Source organism: Vigna unguiculata, chromosome 2, assembly GCF_004118075.2.
Source record: "Vigna unguiculata cultivar IT97K-499-35 chromosome 2, ASM411807v1, whole genome shotgun sequence".
In the NCBI taxonomy this organism is placed as follows: Eukaryota; Viridiplantae; Streptophyta; class Magnoliopsida; order Fabales; family Fabaceae; genus Vigna; species Vigna unguiculata.
Genome location: NC_040280.1, coordinates 27,533,513 through 27,557,373, shown reverse-complemented (window position 1 = coordinate 27,557,373; position 23,861 = coordinate 27,533,513). Strand labels below are relative to the sequence as shown.

The following is a 23,861-nucleotide window of genomic DNA, read 5'->3' as shown; positions in this document are numbered from 1 at the left end:
AAGTTGGGGAAGATGAAGAAATTAATACTGTGAACAAGGCAATATTTGTTGCTTCAAGAGCAAAACAATTGAGTAATGAGGAACGTTAAAAACAATGATACTTAAGTCATTATTGCATCATTTATTCATAAAAAATCTCAGGATTCAAGGTCAAAGTACATGACAATATGGTGAGAGTCTATAGCTGCATGCATGTGATTAAGTATTGTTCTTGGTTTTATGTTTGTTTTATGTATGGTCAGTTTCAGATAAGCTTATCTTCCATCATCACTATTATTAATTATTGTTGTTCAAAAGCCAATCATTTCAATTAGCAAATTAATGAAAGAATGTTTGGGAAGATGGACAAAATAAGATAACTATGATTAATTAGTCAGTGTCAGTCCATTAAGTTCCCTGCTCATGACATGTGTCAGTTTGGGAACTGCTCACTGAACACAATTAGAGATCATTACATTTGTCCACTCATTAAACATAAAACATAACTGACTAAACAGCCACACAGACATTAATAACTACAGTTAATCTTAACATGATAACTAATCAGGAAATGTTATCATCTTCTTGTAATTATAATAATTACTAAGTTGAGTTGAGTGTGTACATATATATGATACTTAAGCTAAATCTGGAGATCTGCGAGTGTAGGAATTGAGACTGAGCTCCAAAGAAGCACGAGAACCATTCTTGAAGCCGTCTTCAGAATGATAACAGCCGTTTCCATCGTAGTTGTAAGAGTTATTAGACTTGAGGTTGCAATAGCCATGAATGTCCTCACCGTGCATAGGAAATAAAGGAAGAGTTTCAATCTCAGCAGCACCATCCTCTTCTTGTTCTTCTTCTTCTTCCAGGGTTTCTTCAGTTGGCCTTATTTTGCCAAAGAAGTTGGCATAGGGTGAGGAATAAGGATCCACGCCAACCCATCCCAAGTTGTGGTTTATTCCAACATGGCCACTGCTACCCCCAGCAGATATTGAACAGTCCTGAAAAAAACTATAATGGTTCAAAACAAATGAAGAATTAACAAACACTTAGAGCACTTAGTTTAGCTCTTTGTACAAAACATTTCTCTAAATCAGGTAACTAGTTATGAGCTGGTGAGGTACTGTTTGAACTTTGAATGCTGTAAGTTCCTGGCTTCAACAGAAATGTAGCTTTTATTTCATGAAAATGTTTTTGCCTTGTCGTTTTAGAAGATTGAAGAGATGAGTGGGGTAGGTTCTTCCTTTAATGGAACTTTCCATTTTAATGCATCATGTGCAATGATGAACAAGGGTAGGAGAGTAAAAAATACAGAAAGTTCATGAGGGTAATATGTAAAATCCAAAGTTTTATAACTTACCCTAAAACTTTTCTCCATGGGAACAGAACCATAGCCGTAATTCCCCATCTGGGAGACGGTGATCATCTCAACCGAAGAAGATGATGCAGAAGAGATCCCTGTGGAAGAAATGTTAGAATAGTGGGTATGAATAGGAGGATCATGATCAGGTTTCCAAGGAGCAGCATTAGTTGGGGCAGGAGGTCTTTGCATGGGGACATTATCAGAAGTGAACCTTTTCTTCTGCCTTTCTCGAGCTTTGTGGTTCTGGAACCAATAAAAGACATTCTTGCCTTCAATCTTACCGTACTGCCTCAGCCTAGCAGAGATCCTCTGAATCTGTTCTGCACTTGGGGATCTAATTCCATTGTTGTAGTAAAGGTCCTTCAATATTCTTATCTGGTCGGTGGTGGGAGTCCACCGTGTACTACTTTGCCTGCTCAGAAAGCCCCCTTTTCCACTGCCACCCTCCTCGTTTGGTTGGCTCCCTTGTGGTTGTTGAGGTTCCATCATGAGTACTGGAAACAAAACAAAACAAAGGGAACCGAACAAAGAACAAAGAACAAAAAACAATGTTGTTTGTTGTTGTTGTTGTTGGATAGAGAGGTAGGTGAAGTGAGGAGGGAGAGTGCATGAATAGAATGGGATGGAATTGGAATGAAGATGATATGAAGTTATTATAATAGGTGTGAGATAATAGATGAGGAGGCACAGGAGGCACAGGCACATAGTACATGGAGTGATAAAGAGAGAAAATCAGAAAAAATATCTGGGAGATAAGGACTGAGGTTGACAGAGTGGTGTTCATAAAAAGGGAAGGGACAAAAGAGAGCTTAGAAAGTGAGGGTACTATCAGGAATTACTTGGACGAAAAGGCATGACCAGGTATAATGAAATACAGAAAAAGGTAGAAAAATATGAAATGATATATTGGATGGAAGGAAAGCAAAAAAGTAGAAAAGTAGATGTTCTGAATGAAAGAATGAATGAATGGCAATGGAATGGAATGGAATGGAATGATGCGGGTTGTCATTTGGGAGTTCAATAGGTTCTTCTTTTCATGGAGAGAGATATCACAAAATGGCCCCTACCCACATTTTTATATACTATGTACAAAACTCTACTCTAAACCTATCAAGATATTTTGTACTTCTATCAACATCTACATAAATAAATATATTTTAATCATTATTCAAATTAATTGTTAATTATAAACTTTAACATCAAATTCTATTTATAATGTTTATTACTAACTTTCTATATCCTTCTTATATAAATTCAAAATTATAGGTTTTACCAAAAAATAAGACAAAATGTATAGATTTTTTTTTTCTTTTAAATGTGTAGTTTTGTAAATGTAAAAAAAAACTTGGTTTAATATTATTATTATTTAATTTTATAAATAAAATATTTATATAAAATTTAATAAATATATTAATTTTTTTTTCTTAAAAGTATATTCTTAAATAGTAAGTGGATATTTTAATATTTTTTATAAAGTAAATTATGTAAAATCATATTCTATATTTTAAAAACCCCTATGCGTTTACATGTTTTGAATTTAATAATATTAAATTCTTTTAGAAGTCTATTATAATTCTTGATTTAGAATTTGACAAAAAAAAAGTTGTTTTAATAATTTTAATTGAGAAACACTTCCAATACATTTTTTTTATTTTCTTTTAGTGTTTATAGTCATACACATATGAAACTAAATCTAATGCATCTTTTAACTACTTGAATATATCGTTTTATAGTGAGAAATGTTGTAAGTTACCAAGATATTATGTACTTATAAGAACAAGCATGTTATGTACATTATGTTCATGTTTGTGGACATGGAGGGAGTGCAAAAATGTATTTCTCAACTTCTCATCATTCCCAACCAATACATAAAAATTTTCTGTTTTTCATTTTTGCTTTTTATAATTTTCATAAACTCATATGAGAAGTAGAAGTTTTGAAGTTGTACTTGTGAAGTAGATGATGCGTGTGCAATGAAGACTATACCCTATGTGACAAAGATTTTCAAAATATACAGTGTTGAGAGAAAAGGGATATCCTAAAAGCTCTTTTCTAATTCTTTCTTCGCATGCCTGCACTTTCAACACAACAGCAGTCACCAAAAACAGAAAAATAAAGTAAAACCCTTCTTCTCAAACTCTGTTTTGGTTATATGTACCTTTCAACTTATTAATCCTCAACCACACACAAAATTCATTTTCTTCTGCAACATTGCAGATTTCTAGAACTACTTTCACTCTCCATTAAATTAATAAATAAAATAAAATAAATTATCCACAACACAACACAGTTGATGTCCATAATCTTATGTACTGATGAACTGGGTCATGTCATGCCATGTGGGTGCGTACATATGCTTCTCTTGGGACATTATAGTTATACATATGTAACTCCAAAGTTCAAAAAAAAAAAATTATGTATATATATATATATATATGTAGGGAAATGAAAAGAGAAGAAGTGGACAGTGCTTTTTGGGTTCCCTCTCGTGCATATAACTCTACAGTAAAATAGTACCATTGTACAAGTTTTACATAAAAACGAACCAATCAGGGAAACTAGTGTGGATGGAACTATTCAATCTTTCCTTTCTGAACTCATTCTGTTGTAACAGTCTGGTTCATTTGATGTTTGATACAAAACAAAAACATTGGAAACAATATACTACTGATTTGAACCTTATTCAATCCTTGGTGTACGTGTCTCTATGTTTCAACTTTTTCAGATTGCATAATTTGCTTGATTTTGACACCGCCATCATGAGATTTGGCTTTCCTTATCATGCATTTACATGGCAATCTCTCTCACGCACACACACACACTTTGTTCTTCTTTCTTCTTCATTTTATTTTTAAATGGTCACTCACATTTTCTTGTTCTCTTTGATTTAGATTTAGCAGCAACACTTGATTTTCCAAGCCAGTCTCTCTCTCTCTCTCTCCTCCAAAATCCTGAAACTGCTTACCTCATAAGCTAGAGAGAGCTCACAGCCGCAGTGGTACACACCCTAGTCTTACGGGTAATCATCTTCTTTTGCACTAATTTTCTACCCGAATCTCCAAACATACATCACAAAGATCTCTCTCTTTAGCCTTCTACTTCTACTACTGCTCTCATTTTCTTTTTGCTTTTCTTCTTTCCTTATTACACACACTCACTTTGCAACCATATAGAGTAAACTCCTACTCACACAACCCTTTTCATTTTCTTCCTATATATTCTCCACCATCAACATTCAAATCCCCACGTAATATTTTCTCAAGCTTCTGTAGGAAATAGTTGCTTTCATAAATGCTGGTTTTTTGTGATATGATTTTGGTTCTGCAAACAAACAAAGCATCTCCTGCTATGCTATGCTATGCTATACTCAGTAAAAACTACATGTCTAAGATTCAACATTTGAGTTTAAGAAATCAACATAAAATCTTTCAAAGTAAACTAGACTAGTAAAAGAAACCAAGCACTTTCCCACCAACATTCTTCCTCCTATAAGTTTCTTCACGATCCATGATGCCAGCAGCAGAGAGGTAGTGAACACGATATACCCAAACTGTCTTACCTAAACCCACATTTCTTCAATCTATCATTCAATTCAACAATTTTCTCAATACACCATGTATAAGTTAACTAAATATATAACGAAATACAATCCTGTTATATGCTTTTACATCACCATACGGATTTTATAATCAATTTGGAGGATATTTAATTACAAGAGAACTACTTATGGACTAGAGTGGAAAAAATTATTCAAATCAATATGTAAATTCTTAAGATGTGCGTATAATTATTTATAAAAGTTGTGGTAATTATATTTGATAAGGTTTGCTTCCACACAACCAGCAGGTATATGTATGAGAACCAAATGAAGATTTTTTATTTTCATGTGCCAAAGTTTAAGGCATTATAAATTCTCACAGAGAGAATTTATATAAATTAAATTATGCAAAAATTAATTTTAAGTTATAAAAAAATCATTTCATTTTTCTTCTTATTTTTACCTGTTAAAAAAATTTATAAAAAAATGAATTTTAGAAGTTGATAAAAATATCATGATAGATATTTAGGTTTGCCCAGTGAAATTTGAAGTTATAGATCCTATGATATTGTTCATAAATAAAAATGCCCACTATGAAATAAATGAAGATTAGAAAGAGATGTAATTAATAATATATGTCAAAACATACTATCAACCTTTTAGGTTGGTTTAGAAAAAAGGAAAAATAAGTGAGGTTATTTTTTTTAGATCGTTATTGATTGTATAAAAAGTTAAAGATTTATTTTTTTTCAATAAAATGGTAGAAAAAATAAAATGTGAGATTACTTTTTTATATTGTTATTGGTTGTATAAAAAGTTAAAGATTTACTCTCTCTTTTTTCAATAAAATGGCTATAACAGCACAGAGCTTATTCTTTGTCACCTATCCACCAACTAATTGTATATTTAGCTCAATTGTATATAATATAGTATCTAAATTTTAACTAGGTTTTTTATTAAGATTGTTTAGTCAGCTTAAAATTCCTTTCCTAAATTAAAATGTGTGATCCCTAAAAATAGTCTCTATTATCTAATTAGGTGATAAGTTGAAGTTTAGACAATTTCATAAACTGTAATTACCTTAATATGTTGTTAGCATTTGTAAACACTTGACATCATGAATGGACCCATGCGCGTGGGCTTTCTTCTTGTACTAAGTTTTTATTCTTTTTTCTGTGAATATTAATTAGATGTTATTTATTTTATAACATCCTCTGCAGATTCCTTTTCCGATTGATGAAAACATTGAAAAGTCTAGTCATGTATCAGATTTTCAGACATTCATCGAGCTGAATTTTCAATTGTTGCCCCCGAGACATACTTGCTTGCAATGCATCATTACATTCTCCCTAATTGTTACAATTAATTATTCTTCACTACTTATAGGTATTATTAAAATCATTCCAAATTTATTTTATTTAATATTTGTTATTACTGTATTATATATTCTCAGACTGTCCGTTAATATTTAGTTACATTTTTACTATAATATGTATATATTTTAAGGTAAGAAGATGTAATATATATATATATATATATATATATATATATATATATATATATATATATATATATATATATATATATGAGTTTGAATTTTATTTTATAAAATCGAATTGATAAAATTGAGTTAAATTTAGAATTTTTTTTAATTATTAATTTAGAATTTAACTCAATAAATTTAGAATTTATCGAGCTAATTTTTTTTCTTATTGGGGATGCCTTTCACTAAGACAAATTTCTCTTATATTTTGTATGAAAAAAAAACTTAAATGATAATACGAATAATTAAAAAAATGATAAAGTAAAATGTTATTTAAACAAAATAAGTGTTTGATTTTAACGTATTACTATAATTTTTTTTCACAATAAATTAGTTAGAAATCTTTTTATGTATGGTTTTTAAAATGATTATGAGAAATAATATTTTTTTACCCTATACATACTTTCAAGTTATTCTAATAAAAATTATAGTGTAGTTTAACTTATAATATATTAAACATATCAGGTAAGTAGATTCAGAAGCTGTTGCATTTCATAAATGAGGCTACCATGGGACAAATCAAATCCACAACTGATGGACCTCCCAAATGCATAAAAAGCCCATTCAAATGACTAACGTATCATGATTAACTTTTGTTTTGAAATAAACGATAATAGTGTTAAACCTCGTTATCCAAAACAAATATTTAATGAAAAGAGTTAAATATATTTTTGGTCTCTTAATTTTTAGTGAATTTTAAAATTAGTTTATTTTAAAATTTTGGATCAATTTAGTCTTTCATTTACCGAAATATGTGGATTTAGTCATTTTAATCCAATTTTGTTAGGTTTATTTGATGTTTCGTACGCATTTCAAGATTGTATTTAAGTTGTTTATACTGTTTGACATATTTTTCTTTTAATGTGAAGTCAAATACTATTATGAAACGCGTTTAAAATGTCAAATAAATTTAACAACATTTTATTAAAAATACTAAATCCACATATTTTGAAAAATGAATGACTAAATTAGTTAAATGTTTCGAAATTGACTAATTTCAAAATTCATTGAAAGTTAAAGAACCAAAATCATATTTAACCCTAAGAAAAATAATAAAAATTATTTCTATTTTATATTAATAGAAAACTTAACATTTTTTCAAGTAAGCACATCATTAATTAGAAAAAGTAAATAAACAACACAAAATTAAAAGATATAAAATTTTTGAATACTCATTGTATAGAAAATATGATTAAAAAAGCTTAACTGAATCAAAATATTACTGATAATATTTCAACTTATAAAAAATAATATAGCAAAAAGTCTAAAACGATTTTTGTAATGGATGAAAGTCATACCACAATGGGCCTCAACATATACTTCCATTCTTTTCAATCGACTTAGATCTTAAAAAAGCATCCACCCAGTTTTCATTCAACAAGAAGGAAAATACAGATAACTTTTCGATGCTTCTATAGATAAAAGAATGGTGGGAGTGAAAAAAAAAAGGTAAGAAAAAATTGTTAATAACAAAAAGCAAAAAAGAAAGTATATTTCCTATAATTGTTTGTATAATAAAAAAACACAATTAAGTTGTCATAATATACATTTTTTATGCTATTTTTTTTTCAAGATTAAAAGATAATCATGTTTCTCATGTATTGATTTTCATTAAATTTGGTTTTATTGAGTAAATACAATGGAACGTGAGAAAAAGGTTAAAAGGAAATTATTCATTAAAAACAAAGAGGTTACTACTCATGGTGAAAAAAAATGACTTTGAATTTTATGATAGGTTTTTTGGTTTTGCTTTCAAAACATATTAAATAATACTAATTTCGATATTTTAAAATATATTAAAAAAATTATAATATTTTAATATCAATATATTTTTAATGTTAGAAAAAGATATTACTAAAAAAATCTGTTAAAAAATGTTGGACTTGAATACGATGCATAATTGTGTAGAATGAATATTTACATTTATGAGGCTAAATATTTTATTTTTAAGCATTAGAAGCATCTTCAAATTTTAGAGAGAATTATGTGATGAATAAATAATGTAAAGTTTGTTCGCTAAGCAAAGCAGAGGCAAGGAACCAATGTTTTGGTGTAGTTAGCTTTTAGCTATCAAAACTACTTTATGATTAAGCCTTGACGTTACGTACTATTTTTTTTAAAAGATGTAGCACTTGGAAAACTATTTTTGTTTATAATATTCGAATAATTACTTTTAAATTTTAAACTTAGCTCATTTTATAAATAAGAAAATACATTATTATAGACTAAAAACATGATAAAGGTATAAAATTTAAAATACATCATGGATAAGTTATTATCCATAATGTCGTATTAATTTTATAAAATTTTTAATAATTATTATTGTTTAGTATGAAATAAGTTATTATAAATCAATAAAATAATAGTTAAAAAGATTAAGAAACATCGTATACTAAAATTTATCATCCAATTTACTTTCATTTTAAGGAAGTAAGAAAAACAAAACATTTTCAAAGGTAAAGCAGCAAACTGTTGCGGACAGCAGATTCTGGTTCTCATCGCGTTTCTTTTTCGTTTTCATGTAAGTGAGAGGAAGACTTGGTGAGAACACGATCCAACTCAGACCTGTAATATTCATTCCACTCAACCGATCCTCACTTTTTCCTCTCAAAGAAGGTGCTCCTCTTACCTTCTTATTTGCTTGATTGTTTTCTTCTACTTTTATCCCCTTTTACCAGATTCCACAATTGTAATCACTTTTGTTATCTTTAAGCATGCAATTTCCTGTTTTGCTCTTTTTAGGGGATATTCGGTCTCAACTTTGTTCCTTTGGTTATGGGTTGGGGTAAAAATTTGATTTTTTTCCCCCTTCCACTATAAGATCTGTTTAGAGAAAGGGGTGAGATCTTTTGTTTTTTGAAATACGTATGGATTCTTTTCCTACCATGAGATTGTTCAGAGTTTTGTTTTCTTAGTTCATTTTGTTTGGTTAACAATTCGACGTGCTGCTTTGATCCTGGGCGGTGCTTGTGTTGCTCACCAAACTATGCTGAATTGACTACAGCTTAAAATCCAAGCTTTAGTTAATTTTAAGTAAAAAGGAGAGAGAGAGAGAGAGAGAGAGTGGCAAATGTTTTTCGAGGTTAGAGCTCACAGGAGTTAACAGCTGGTTGTGTTAAGGTTAATTGTGTTTTTCCGGCTGCTTTATAGTGTCAGAAACACTTTTTTATTTTATTTGTCTGTTAATTATTATTTTTTTCCCGCTTGAAGGTTTTCTCTGTCAGAGAGATCTAGCTTGAAAAGTAATGGTAGTGTTTCTTTGTCCAAAAACATGGGTTGAGTTAACTGTTTGTCTGTTCTGTAAGTTGAAGACATAAACCATTGCAAACCAGTTAATGCGTGACGTAGAAGTGTGATTCCAAGAGGTTTGTCTTTTATTTGGATTACAATATTTTAGTACTTCTAGTTGGTATAGATAGGTGGATGCTATTAACTTTCTGAAGCTTCAAACAAGCAAAGTATATAGATTTTGTGCTTCTTGTTGCTTTCCCGGAGACATTATTTTTAAACATGTTAAAGTTCTTGGGCGTATTCCTGGTACTTGTGTTTGAAATGAGGACACTGGCCGACATGTATCTTAATAAAGCACAATTGGATTTACCTTTGTTTGCTTTGTTTTAATATGTGTTTGAACTTGCTGTGCTGCATCCTTCTAGTTATATAATCACTTTAAGATAACTGATAGTATCTTCCAGATTACTCTTTGGTGGAGCTTTGCCAAAGGTTTCATACGATGAAATATTGGCCTTTGTTAGCTTATTTGTATCACAATACATATCCTCCATGTATATTGTGCTCTTGACATTTCTGTGAAACATTGAACAGGGCATGGCAACAGATGAAAATGCTGACCTGTTAGATGTGAAGTCCGAGATGAGTGAATCACATGAAACATGGAAGCAAGAGATTTCAGGAAGCCAATCCGAAGTAGATGTATTGCAGACAGAACTTACAGAGGGAAAGGCTTGCAATAATGGTTCAGATGGAGAAGGAAAAAAGGAATTGAGGGTTCTTTGGCAAAGAGTGAAGACTGCTTCTACATTGTTGACTTACTTGAAATCAAAAGCTAGGCTCATGGCTGTTCCTCATCTAGCCCATACAGCTTGTGGCATCAAACAATTAGAGGGGGTAGGCTTTGTTGACAAAAATGGGATACCATTATCAGGTTGGTCCAGCAATGTTGACCTTTCTTCATTTGATGACGCAGATGAAGAATCTTGGATGGAAATTAGCCATCAGCATGGTTCCTTTGACGAACAAGATGCGGCTTATATAGGAGAGATACTCAAGTCTGTACAAATGGTTGCAGATGTGATGGAAGCCCTTGTCAAAAGAGTTTTCTTGGCTGAGTCAGAAACTGCAATAGAAAAGGGAAAAGTAAGTGTAAGCCAGGAAGAAATTAAGCGGAAGTCTACACAGTTAGAGAACGTGTCTATGAAATTAGAGGAAATGGAGCGTTTTGCTTTGAATACAAACAGTATTCTAAATGAAATGCGGCAGAGAGTTGAGGACTTGGTGGAAGAAACAACCAGACAGAGAGAACGAGCTGCTGAAAATGAAGAAGAACTTTCTAGAGTGAAGCGAGAATTTGAGTCTCTGAAATCATACGTTAGTGGTCTAATCACAGTAAGAGAAACCTTGCTTTCTTCGGAGAAACAATTTCGAACTATTGAGAGGCTGTTTGAAAAGTAAGTATATTATTTGATATGAACAATATTATCACGTGTCTTCAGTATAGTTCCTGCTGCATTTTTTGTGAACTGGTTAAACATTCATTTCAATTGTGATGTACAATGTTCATTTGTACCTCTGATATGTACATTCATTTCTTATGGCCTTATGTTCCTCTGGAGCAGGCTAGTTGCAAAGACTACACAATTAGAGGGTGAGAAGATGCAGAAAGAGGCTGAAGTTCAGAAACTTATGCAAGAGAATGTCAGGTTGAGTGCACTGCTTGACAAGAAAGAGGCTCAACTTCTTGCATTGAATGAACAATGTAAGGTAATGGCCTTAAGTGCTTCAAACATGTAAATGCCATAGCACGTTAGGGACGGTTGCTTTATGCTGACCAATGAAGGCACATCTAAAATGAAAGCTTCACTGGATAAAAAACTTGATCAAGGTCCTCTCGTCCAGAAGAGGCATTAAACAAAGCTTATCCATAAACATCATTAATGCCTTGGTTTTATTTTCTGGTGCCATTTATTGTTGTTAAGGTTGAATACAGAAGATACTTGTGCTTGGAATGTAAACTTAGCGTGCTCTTTCACGGGAAGAAAAAAAAATGAGAATGGGGTGTCTCGTTGCTCCAAATACGTTGAGCCTGAATCCTAACCTCACATCAGTAAACTGTTAAAACTCGAAGTAGATTGATATTATAAATACTAAAACTTCAGTAAAGAACAAAAGGAGTAATTTGGAGTGGTTTTTAGTTTTTAATTTCTCTGTATTAGTTTTCTAATTTCAATTTTAGTTATATCGTGATCGTAAAACAAGATATTTATGTTATTTTATTTACAAATTTGACTTCTAAAATGATATTTAGATTCATTATAAGTCTATCTTATGTATATATATTCAAATGTGGAATTGTTGAATGTCCAACACTATCACGTACAACTAAGTATCAATCGGAACAAGTGAAACATTAGGTGAAGGCAAAGCAACATGTTGAGGATCTCCATAGCCAAATAATCATCAATGGGACAAGGACTGATTTCCATGCGTGAGAATCATGCCCTTGGCGTCAAATGAGTGCATCAATGTCATTGTATCTATCACTCTGTCTCACGTTGCAGCTAAAAAAACTCAATTCGCAACCCAACGCGTTGCACCAGAACATTGAAACTCGTGACTTCGGCATTAGAGGAAACATAAAAACGCATGAACATCGCCGAAAGGTTGAAGTGTTCCAGTTTGTCACATAGTTATGGGACAAAGATCAAGAGCTTGGAAATTTTGATACAAGTATTTTGAAATTAAGCTAAAAACTAATTAATTTCATTTTATCCTAATTCTGTTTGTTTCCTAGAAATACGAAGAAGGTTGGAAAAATGTCATAAAACTCATCAAACAAAGTAAGATTTTATCTTTGACTTTCTATTTGATATGAAAGATGTTCTTACAAAACCCAGTAAATCCCACAAGACCACTCTTCCACTTTTCTCTTTGTTGTATTCTAGCAGTCTCGGTTTCTTTCTCGAATTCTACTCTATTCGATCTTTGGCTTAGATTCTCCTTTATTCGGTCTTCGGCATAGGAAGCGGTTGTACTTGCTGAAGATATTCTGATGTTTAAGTTAGTTTTTCACAAATAGGTTGTTAGAATTATGAAGGAGTCTAAAAATCTTACTTTACTACTCACTCTTATAGGGTTACCTTGTGGGCCTAATACTATTCACGAATTAGCATAGGCCCAATAATATCTTAATCATGCTTAGTACTGTTTATGTTTTGTTAATCCTTTTCTCTATTTTAATCCTATATTTTGGTTACCGAAAATTGACCTTCCTTGGTGTCATCCTCTAGCCAAGAGGTCGTCTCTGACAATTGTGTCCTCGGTTGAATGCTTGTATAGGATAACCTTTTCTTGTGGTTCTCGGTTGACATTCGGTTGTTTGTTTTTTCTACTTCAAGTTTGAGATATTGGATTGCAATGTCGAGATAAACGAATTTCTTTTTTATGTCAGATACTATCCCTAAGGTTTGGTCCCGAATTTTAAAGTAATAAGTTTAGACACCTCAAAGTCGGGGTCACCTCAAGGTTTTTCCGAAAGTAGTCATATTAAAGTGTCTCAGTCGATGGTGAAGTCACCAACTAGGTTCAAAGTCGAACAACCCCTAATGGTCACTCAGTCTCTACCTCAAGTTGTTGATCAACCTCTTGTCGAGGGTGTGATTGTCATTGAAGGTGAAATAACTAGTCCTTCCACGACGGTTGTTGTTGGTAGCAGTGAGGAAGGTTCACCCAGGTATGATTGGGTAGATGTGGGTCCTAGAGCATTCTTCTAGGTTTAAATTTGATCATCTTTTAAGTTCTTTATACTATGTTCACATTAGGAATGTCATGTTTAAGGAGAGTGATTTGATTGTGAGTGACACTGATATTCACTTTCGTCGATTTTCGATGATTTATGAGTTACGATTTGTGTAAAAACTTGAAATCAATATCCACACTAATTGATTTTAGTTTTATATTTTATAAAGTATTTTAATTTGATTTATTAATCTTTAAATCAAAGGATGAAAATATTACATATTATATATTTGTAAGCAATTTTAGTGAAGTAATGTAGTGAACAGTAATTGTGATACACTTGAATAGATTACTGTAGACTTTAAATGATATTAATATTATCTTAATACGTAATTTTATATCTAACTTTAACGTCACTAAGCTGTTTCTGAGTTGGATTGCATTCCATTTATCTTATCTCCACCTTTTCATAAATAAGGTATCATCCTTTAATATAAAATGAAAAAAAATGTATTTATTTATTTAATAAAATAAATAATTGGACAACTTCTTATTTCAAAATAACTAAATAATCTTTTTTTTTTAAATAACGATCTCATAATTTTTCTAAAATTATTTTTATAAAAATAATTTATCTATACCTATATACAAAGAGGATTCCCTCTTTTGTGTCCACTTTTCATAATTCCTTTACCCTTTACAGTATAATTATTTGTTAAAATTTTTAAAAATTAACTGTTACTTTTATAAGTTTTTATAAAACTATTTATTTATCTCTTTCTTCTTTTTTCTTCTATTCATCAATAGTTATTTTTTCATATTTTCTCTATGCATTTCACTTTATTTCTCCATACATCAATATCATCAACTACTAATATAATATCATACATATTAAAAAGATATGTACACGCAGGCGCTATCGTGGCTGTGTTTACTCTAGTTTATATAATAAATTGAATAAAAAACAACTTTTTATTTTAATGACTATATATTTATTTTTTAAAAGTAACGAGAACGTTAATGTTTTTTAATACTATATATATATATATATATATATATATACACTAGCGTAAACACATGCGCGATAGTCCTGTGTGTACGTATTTTTTAAATTATATTAATAATTAATAATATTATAATGTTATTAAGTTAATAAACAAAATAAAAGTATATTTATAAAAAATAAAGTAAAATGTATGGAGAAAATATAAAAAAAAAATTGTTGATGAATAGTAAGAAAAAAAAAGAAGAAGGAGATAAGTAAATAGTTTTATAAAAACTTGTAAAAATAACCTTTAATTTTTAAAGATTTAATAAATAATTAAATTATAAAGGGTAAAGTTGGAATTATGAAATATGGACGGAATTCAAACTTGTAAAAATAACCTTTAATTTTTAAAGATTTAATAAATAATTAAATTATAAAGGGTAAAGTTGGAATTATGAAATATGGACACAAAAGAGGGAATTATCTTTATATTATATATATATATATATTATAATTATATATTATATATTATATATATATATAGTTATAGATATATATTAGATTGTATTATTAGTTTATTTTTAATTAATTACTCGTTAAATAATAAAAATATATATACTTTGATGTAATAAAAATCTAACTACAACTTATTTCAGTGATCCAAAGGTAAATTGAGACTAAATACTCTAATTATATTTTTCTAAAAGGAGTTCTTTCTTCTTCTTCTTCATCTTTCTTTTTTTCTATCTTAAAAAATTTGGATTTCTTTTGTTAAGTTAAAATATCTGGATTTTGTTGCACAGGAGAAAGCCAACATTCCAGGGTTTATTTATTTTTTTAAAGTGTAACGCAAAAAACCGAACAACTGCCGAGGATCAAAGCAAGCAAGGCATAGTCCAGTCCTATGAATCAGGCAGTACGAGTGCCACCAATTTCTGTAAAACCCTAAACTTCATTCTCCTGACTTGTATCTTTCTCAATTTTGGAAAACAAAAACAATACACTGAAATTGGCAAATGTCTCACTCTCAACCGTTACCCCTCAAGAGACAAGGTGAGCATTTGTCCGACGATGGTGCATCTGCCATTAAACCCTCTCGCCTCAAAATAGCAATACCATCTGAGGATTTCGACAAGAAGGTAACCCCTTTTTCAGCTTCTATCATTAATTTCTTCAACCCTAATTCTGTCTCATTGTTCCTCTAGGTCTCCATGATTCTTTCCTTCTTGGTTTCTTTTTCCCACTTTTCTGGGTTTTGGGTACCGAATTTTTTCCCTAAAGATTTTTATTTTGGTTCAGAATTCGAACAGGAGGATCAAAGATGTTGAAATTTGTGTCCCGATAGTGTATGGGACCATTGCATTCTATCTTGGTAGGAAGGCCAGTGAGTAAGTTGGGTCGTTGTTTGTTTTCTTTTTTGGGTCACTGGATTTGGCTATAGTCTCTAATCCTTCATTGCTACCAGGTCTCAATCACACAAATGGACAGTGTATGTACGCGGAGCTTCGAATGAAGATCTTGGGGTGGTGATTAAGCGGGTTGTGTTTCAATTACATCCTAGTTTTAATAACCCCACTAGAGTTGTGGAGTCGCCACCGTTTGAATTGTCAGAAAGCGGTTGGGGTGAATTTGAAATAGCCATTACTCTCTATTTCCACAGTGATGTCTGTGAAAAACAGTTGGATTTGTGAGTTTCAGTTGCTTCTTTTGACGTCTTCATACTTTTCTGATTGAATAAACCATCAATTTCGTACTCGAACTATTTGAGTACATTTTAAGAATTAATTTGAAGGTTGTTTTAATACGTGAGATGCTATTTAGCATGATTTCTGATACTTTTAGGGCTACTTGAGTAGTTTGTTTTACTTAGAGACTTCATAGGAGAAAGAGTAATACATGTCACAAATGAAATCGGTGGCTTATTCTTTACTGATTACTTGGATTTGGTACTTCTACGATCACATTATTTTGACTAATTTATGTTAATGAATTTCGATATTGTAGGTATCACCATTTGAAATTATATCCAGAAGATGAATCTGGCCCCCAGTCTACAAAAAAACCTGTAGTTGTTGAATCTTATAATGAGATTGTTTTTCCTGAACCCTCTGAGGGTTTTCTTGCACGTATACAGAATCATCCTGTTGTTAATGTGCCTAGGCTTCCTGCTGCTTTGAATTTACCAAGTCCTGGTACTTTCCTTTGAATGTTATTCCTATTCCTACTATTATTTCGAATTTTCCCCCTTAAGACTTATTCCCTTAAGCTTTCCCTTATTTTGGTTTATGCAGTACCAATTGACACTATGAGTGACAAGGAGAGAGGTGACACCAAAGATCATTCTCTAAGCCAATGGTTCTTGAACTTCTCCGAGGCGGATGAGCTCTTAAAACTTGCAGCAGCACGCCAGCAGGTTATTGTTTATTATTCAAATTATTCTACCATGCCTCTTGAACTTGGCAGTTTTATGGTAGGGATTTATTAGTGGCTTTTATTCTGCATTAGTTTCTTGCGGATGATATGCTATGTTAAGCCGTTTTTTCCTCTTCCTTAAAGTAATATTATTTTATGCGCCATGAGGATTACCATATGAAAGTAAATATATTAAAATCACTGATCCTGATATGCAATTAATCAAGATAATCTTTTCACAAAGTCTAGGAGGCTTTTATTGGATGGTGAAACCTAGTGATTTAGTCCATGGTTTTCACTAAATGTTTTATTTGTTTGGCATTGTTTTGGATGCATATGAAGTGAGCACTAACTTAACTACTCCAGTTGCACATGTGGGCCCCTCTGTCTTACAGCTTGAAAGCATTTTTTTAAATGTTTAGTCTTTTAACAGTTGTTGACTTTGTTGCCATGCCCTAGGTGCAAGCTCACATTGTTAAGCTGCGAAGACAATTAAGTTTGGTGGAGGGGCTACCTCAGCTGTCAAAACCACCCTCTGGTTATGAATGTACATGATTTTTCATTTTAAAATTTTTGGGCTTCCCCTTTAGGATCAAACTTGGAAGATCAAGGATGAATAATTATGTATATAGTCTCCGTTGTAGATTGTGTTGAATATTTTTTATCAAAGTTTTAGAAGAATGGACATGTTTAATAGCATTTATGCGTAAAGTTTGTAGTGGTTGTAGATATATGTATTGGTCATACTTTGATGATTATAATATTTTATGTTAAATTTATATTTAATCTCCTGTTTAATCGGTTAAAAACCTAACTTAAATGTACATAACAATTTTGTGGTGGAGGAACGTGTTTCCTGGTATCAAGCAGAAAACTTCCTAGGCCTTGTTTTCAGACTCATGGTGAAGTTTTTTTTTTATTAGTTATAAAATCTATCAATGATGACAAGCGTGTGCTTATCATCAATACTTTACTTCTTTTTTTTTAAAGTTAATTAATTTGTAGTTAAAATTTAATAAAATAGTTAAAAGTGCTTCCACAATAAACTTTGTTTTTAGACTTGCAAACATATTGTGTCGGTTTTGTAGTGGACTTTGGCTAATGTATGCTAAGCACTCGTGACGGATAAAGGGGCTTATGACTATTAGTCAAAATGAAATAAATCTACAGATAAAAAAGCAAAGATTTCTGTGCTGTATTTACTTGTTGACAACACACAAAAAAGAAAAAAAAAACGAGGGGTGATTATTAATCTGAAAACTGATGGCACCCAACACATGTTTGTGGAAAACTCAAGAAGAACAGAAGCAAGTTAGGCAACTAGGAAGGTGAGAAGCACTTTTCAGGGTCTGGGAGAGTCAATTTCATGGCTTCCTTTCTTTTTAGAGAAAAGCCATCCTATCAAAGGCATCAATGGCTTCCTCTTAGTCTTCTTGACAGAAGGGGGTCTCCCAAGCAATTCACCCCTGTTAGGAATCACATGAGCAAGTGCATGAGGACTAGCGAATTTCACATATCTTCTCTTTTGAAACTCAACACTCTCCTCATTGCTTGGTGTTTTGGTTTCCACATTGGTTGCATTTGCAATGAACTTGAGGTCTTCAATCTCTGGATCATCCCGTCCCTGCAGCAACCTTTTCTCCCTTGCTTTTGTGTCTTCAAGTTCTTTCTTTGTCTGTTCCAGTTCCTTCTTCAGGGTCTTGATGCGCTGAACCAGCATGCTAGCTTCTTCTCTGGCTCCCTCAAGACTTTGCTTTGTTTCTTCTAGCTCAGCAGCCATTGCCCCACCTCTGGTTTGTGCACTCCCTTCAACTTGCATCTTAATCAGTCCAGACACATGCATGATCACGAGAAAAATTAATTAACAAACTACACACATCTTCTTCTGCAATTTGAAAAGAGTGATAAGGTAACTTAGTGATAAGACAGAAGAGAATGGAGAAAAAGTTTGTAGTTTGATCATTATACTAACAATTTGAAAAAATAAGATTGATTTGGTGAATCTAGTAGAGGGTAAAAGAGAAAGTGGATTCAACTTTACATGTTTTTAAGACACAAGAACATTTTAGTTAAGGTAAATACATTGATACAGAAAGACAAAATACATGAAAGTAGGTGAAAACTAAAGAATAGAGAGAGAAATGGGGAGAACCTCTTTGAGCTTGTTGGCATAAATTTCCCCAACTAATACTTTTTCTCCGAACAACATAACTGCTTCTTTAACAGACTTGAATGGGGCACGAGTGTCAATCTCTGTGCGTTCCATGATCACCATTTTTCTAGTGAATGTATATTTGTTCTTGAGCTAACTAGTTGCCGAGTTGTCCTCAGTTTGTGCAGAAACTAAACCGTGATAGAATGAGAAAGTTGCTAATAACGATGGTAAGATATGTATGAGAGAATGTGTGAAGACAAAGCTCCATTTAATGCAACAGATGAGGGGACTACTCTTAAGGGTGATTAGTAATGGGTTTTGGTGGTGTAATAATTGGGTAACTTGAAAAGAAAATTAGTAGAATCACAAAACCTTTCTTTTCTTCGCGTCCACTTCACTGGTATTTCGTTAATTGAAGTTGACAAGGGTGGTTGAACTGTCCTCGTAGTTTAGTTTAGTTAGTTAGTTCAATCTGTATGATATCGAAATTTTCGATAGCATATACTTTCTTTTTGGTTCCATTTCAGGCATCAGTGGACCCATGAAAAACATTTTCAGAAAGAAAATAAGACTTGGCACGTTCGTGTTCTTAAGGAGGAGAGTTTTTTCATTCGAGTGCATCGTCCAAATTGCTAATTAAATAGGTATCCAACACCCTATAGTTAGACCTACCTATATATTTTAATTTAAAGATGTTTTTGTTATTATTATTATTTTTATTGTTGTTAATACCTAATTTTAAATTCTTTTTGGATTATTTATTCTAAACTTTTGAGCTTTTATTTCTAAGGCTAATAAGGTGGACAAACGAAATAAATTATGCTAGTTAAATAAATAGTATCTATTCATTAAAATATTAAACAGTCAGATTGAAATAATACCGTGTTTATCAAAATATGTTGATTTTAAACATAAAAGAGTTGTTTTTGTTAGAAAAATGATATTTTGATCCATTATTTCCTTACCTCATTTTTACCCACTTAGTTGGTAGCTCACGTAGAATTATATTTTGCATTATTTATTTATTTTTTTAGTTTTTTGGGAAATGAGGGAAAATATATGTGCCAAAGGTTTAATTTGAAAAATCTAATTTACTCGGACTTTATTTTGCCTGCAGAAAACAAGTAAGAAATCGATCTCGATTCTTGGCATCGTTACTAGGCAACGCTCGCCACGACCTAAGTGGAAATAAAAGTCTGGTAGTAAGTGTCTAGATTGAGTGAATTTTAAGATAATTTTAACACTTATTTTGATTTGATTTTGGTAAATTTCTATTAAATTCATCCAAATTTAATTTGTGTCGTAGTTTTAAGTATCAGAAGATAGTCCAAGTAAAAAAACAGAAGCAAACACATATAGCATTTGTCTTTTCCTGGCGTGAATAGTGAAAGCAAACACAACATGAGATGAGTTAAAGGAAAAATATATATATTTTGAATAAAACCAAAATATTATTTTATAAGGATTGGAATCATTAACTTAAAACATGGTTGAAATACACTCGTTTAATAGGGAATACACATATATTTAAATTTAAATAGTATAATATTTTAGGGTTTGGGTTTCGGAAAACAAATCTAATGTAATAATAATAATAATAATACATGTGATATTTGATTATGTCTATTCAAAAGTATGTTTTAAAATAATATATTTGGTTTTGATATACTTTGAAGTGTTTTTCTTTCTAAATTGAATAATGTATTTATAAAATTATTTTTAATTGTATATTTCATTTTAATTTTATGTCATTAGGAAAAACTTTTAACTACTTTTTAAAGTCATTTAAAAATTGATATAAATATTAATTGATTATGCTAAAATATAATTGATTATTTTGTAATGTAGATTATTGTATTTATATATATTATGGATTATCATAAGTTAGATAGTAATAATATATTATTTTAAGTTTGATTTAAGTTTCACAACTAATTATTATGAAATATTACAAGAAAACTATCAAATAATGAAAAAATTTATGACAAAAAATATGTTTAGAGACCAATTTTCTAATTATAGACTGATTTAGAGACCAATTCTTTTGGTAGTCAAAACCTAATGTTAGTGACAAATTTAGATACCAATTCATAATAAAAACTAGGCTTAAATGGTCTTTTGGTCCTAGTTTTTGACGACTTTTTTCACTTTGGTCATATTTTTGAAAATGTTTTTAGTTTAGTCCTACCTTTCGTAATTTGTTTTCAATCGACTCCTTTTCGTTAACTCCGTCTAAATCGTTAACGAAACAATGCCAGTGTGGTAACTTTGTGTGACGTAGATACTGTTCAGTGACATGTCCGTTTGCACTGTCATAGCCCAGATTTTAAATTGAAATTTAAGGTTTATGTTCATTGTGGTTTAGGGTTCCATTAAAGTTCAGCTGAAAACGAATGTCTCGTGGGGCATCTTCATCTTCTTGCAATAGCTGGGTTCACCCAACATGCAATTCCTACCATGGTGGTTCTAGGGTTTGAGGCTCACCCCCAATTTGTGATTGCGGATACATTGCAGTGGTGCACACAGCTAAAACTATAAAGAACTTGGGTAAACCCAATCAATATTGACCAAAAATAATACCTTAAAGCAGGACATACCTCCACGATGAAAACATTTTTCCCTCCGCAACGATTGTCCAAAGAGCGACGAACTGAGAAGACAAAAATTGATCTGAAAGGCCAAATTCCAGAATTTCAAAGAGCGACGACAAAATCCCCAATTCGACCCCCAAATCCACAATTCGACATAAACAATCCTAAACCTAATTTAATCCAACTTAAACCCTAAAATGAATCCGCAATTTCAACTAAATGGTCAGCACAGTGCAATTTCAACTAAATGGTTATCACGTCACACAAAATTACCACACTCTGGCACTGTTCCGTTAACGATTTAAACGAAGTTAATGAAAAGGAGTCGATTGAAAACAAATTACGAAAGGTAGGACCAAACTGAAAATATTTTCAAAAGTAAGAGCAAAGTGAAAAAAGTCGTCCAAAATAGGACCAAAAGACCATTTAAACCTAAAAACTATTATAGTTACCAATTTAAAGATCAATTATAATTTTTGAAACTATTTTAGTTATCAATAATTTTTAGTTTATAATTTGATATTTAAATTAGTCACTATAATGACTAATTATTTTTTGTCACTAAAATTTGTCATTAATAAAAGATTTTCTTATAGTGAAACAAATTAATTGAAATTTTGTTATTGAGTTTTCACATTCAACATGACTTGCGTGGTGTGTTCTTAGTCTCGCACTGGATTTTTCCAACGAACTTATTCGTAGTGGTTGTCACCACTCTCAAAACCATCGTTGTTGTGGGAACTGGCGTTGCTCTCCTTCACGTTGTGTGAGAGCCTCCAATCTCTTGTGGTGGTGGTTTGTTCCTGTGCAATGATGGACAAGACTCGCGTTTTTCATGTTGTGGTGGTGGCTCGCAAGGGGTGCGTGGTGTCCTGCCCTAACCCCCTGTTATGAATGAGTGTGTGGTGTGTAGTCTCGTGGTGGTTGGAGGGAGAGGGAAGCCTTCGAGAGTATGTGTAAGATAGATATGAGATGAGAGAGTAGTTAGTTAGAAACAAAACAACATAAGTAAAACATTGCGCAACACAAAACATAATCACATGTCATACTAAATATAAAAGTTTAACAATTAATAATTTAGCATTTTTTAAAATTAATCACTATAAATAAGTATAAGTCATCAAAATTTGTTGACATATTTATATCGATGCATAGTAAAATTATTTTGTTGTACAACTACTCCAAATATTTAATATAATTTTCTGCCATATAATCGTTTAAAAATAATTTATTTAATCATAAAAAGTAAAATAAAGATATTTTGTGGTCAATAAATCAAATAGTTTAAAATTATCATATAAAATACAATAAAATATACTACTAATTATTTAAATAAAATATGTATTCAAAATTATGTTTTATATTTAATTTTTTGTAATAATATTTGTCTTGTTCAATTTTCTCCGGAACAAAAACTTTTGTTATATATATACAATTTAGAATTTAAATGGTAAATACTATTAAAGTTTATAGTTTTGTTTATTTACTAGAATCCATTGTCTATGGATGTGTTTGAAAATAGATACGAGACTTACTATTATGTTTGTTCTCAGTTATTTAAGTCAATTTAGAAAAGCAGATTTGCAGGATAATGTTTTTATCAATTCGAACATTAATGTACGGATATATTACATAGTGAAAGACCAAATTAACCTAATTTTTATTTAGAACTGTATTATCTAAGCTAACATGTCTATGAATGTATGAATAGTAAAAGTGTATTAACAAATTCTTATATAAATGTATTTGAGAAATAATAAATCCCTTTTACAAATCCTTTTATAAAAAAATCCTTTTTGTTAACAATAATTTAAATAATAATATACAAATTATTATTTAAGAAAATGGATTTAAAATTTATTTCTACAAATTTTTTTTATAGATTTTAATTTTATTTTTGTAATTTCAATTTTATTTTAATATATTTTCACGGTTTAATTTAAATTTTTATCACATTTCTATACAAATATAAATTAATAATCATATATTTTTACCTATTAAAACACCCATCAATCATTCAAAAACTCTTAAAAACATTTCTTAAGATTCCATCTTCCCCTTTCAAATATTTTAATCTAAATAAATTCATAATTCTCTCTTTATCTCCTTATTTACTTACTCTTCCTCATGTTTACTCCCTAGTCCAAACACTACTTAAAGTTTTTGAAAATTTATAAAATTGAAAGTGATAAAATTAATAAATTTGAAAAAATTAAATGATATAAAATACAAAATTTGAAATATAGTACATATTTAATTTGAAACTAAAAGTGAGTTCACATTCATCAGTGATCTAACAACCAAATGTACAATT

General features: G+C 30.9%; 4 protein-coding genes across 6 annotated transcripts; 2 read left to right on the top strand and 2 right to left on the bottom strand.

The window, feature by feature from the left end:
• Window positions 1-617: 617 nt before the first annotated feature.
• LOC114174617 (protein WUSCHEL) lies at window positions 618-1,834 on the bottom strand. Its single transcript, XM_028059445.1, has 2 exons — window positions 1,343-1,834; window positions 618-983 (listed from the first exon to the last, which is right to left on the bottom strand). The coding sequence occupies exons 1-2, from the start codon at window positions 1,832-1,834 to the stop codon at window positions 618-620; spliced, it is 858 nt and encodes a 285-aa protein (XP_027915246.1).
• Window positions 1,835-8,853: 7,019 nt separating this feature from the next.
• On the top strand, window positions 8,854-11,741 carry LOC114174177. Of its 2 annotated transcripts, XM_028058960.1 has the most exons (4): window positions 8,857-9,042; window positions 9,637-9,791; window positions 10,252-11,114; window positions 11,283-11,553. In XM_028058960.1, the coding sequence occupies exons 3-4, from the start codon at window positions 10,255-10,257 to the stop codon at window positions 11,455-11,457; spliced, it is 1,035 nt and encodes a 344-aa protein (XP_027914761.1). In that variant the 5' UTR covers window positions 8,857-9,042; window positions 9,637-9,791; window positions 10,252-10,254; the 3' UTR covers window positions 11,458-11,553. The 2 variants fall into 2 exon arrangements, with proteins under 2 accessions (XP_027914762.1, XP_027914761.1); XM_028058961.1 differs by lacking the exon at window positions 9,637-9,791 and having other exon boundaries at window positions 8,854-9,042; window positions 11,283-11,741.
• Window positions 11,742-15,200: 3,459 nt separating this feature from the next.
• Window positions 15,201-17,559, top strand: LOC114170853 (transcription initiation factor TFIID subunit 14b-like). Its single transcript, XM_028056313.1, has 7 exons — window positions 15,201-15,326; window positions 15,436-15,528; window positions 15,689-15,777; window positions 15,855-16,076; window positions 16,394-16,581; window positions 16,681-16,802; window positions 17,261-17,559. The coding sequence occupies exons 1-7, from the start codon at window positions 15,294-15,296 to the stop codon at window positions 17,354-17,356; spliced, it is 843 nt and encodes a 280-aa protein (XP_027912114.1). The 5' UTR covers window positions 15,201-15,293; the 3' UTR covers window positions 17,357-17,559.
• Window positions 17,560-17,920: 361 nt separating this feature from the next.
• On the bottom strand, window positions 17,921-19,265 carry LOC114174125 (WEB family protein At2g17940). Of its 2 annotated transcripts, none has more exons than XM_028058889.1 (2): window positions 18,954-19,265; window positions 17,921-18,686 (listed from the first exon to the last, which is right to left on the bottom strand). In XM_028058889.1, the coding sequence occupies exon 2, from the start codon at window positions 18,642-18,644 to the stop codon at window positions 18,144-18,146; it is 501 nt and encodes a 166-aa protein (XP_027914690.1). In that variant the 5' UTR covers window positions 18,645-18,686; window positions 18,954-19,265; the 3' UTR covers window positions 17,921-18,143. The 2 variants fall into 2 exon arrangements, with proteins under 2 accessions (XP_027914690.1, XP_027914688.1); XM_028058887.1 differs by having other exon boundaries at window positions 17,921-18,620; window positions 18,954-19,259.
• Between the last annotated feature and the right edge of the window lie 4,596 nt (window positions 19,266-23,861).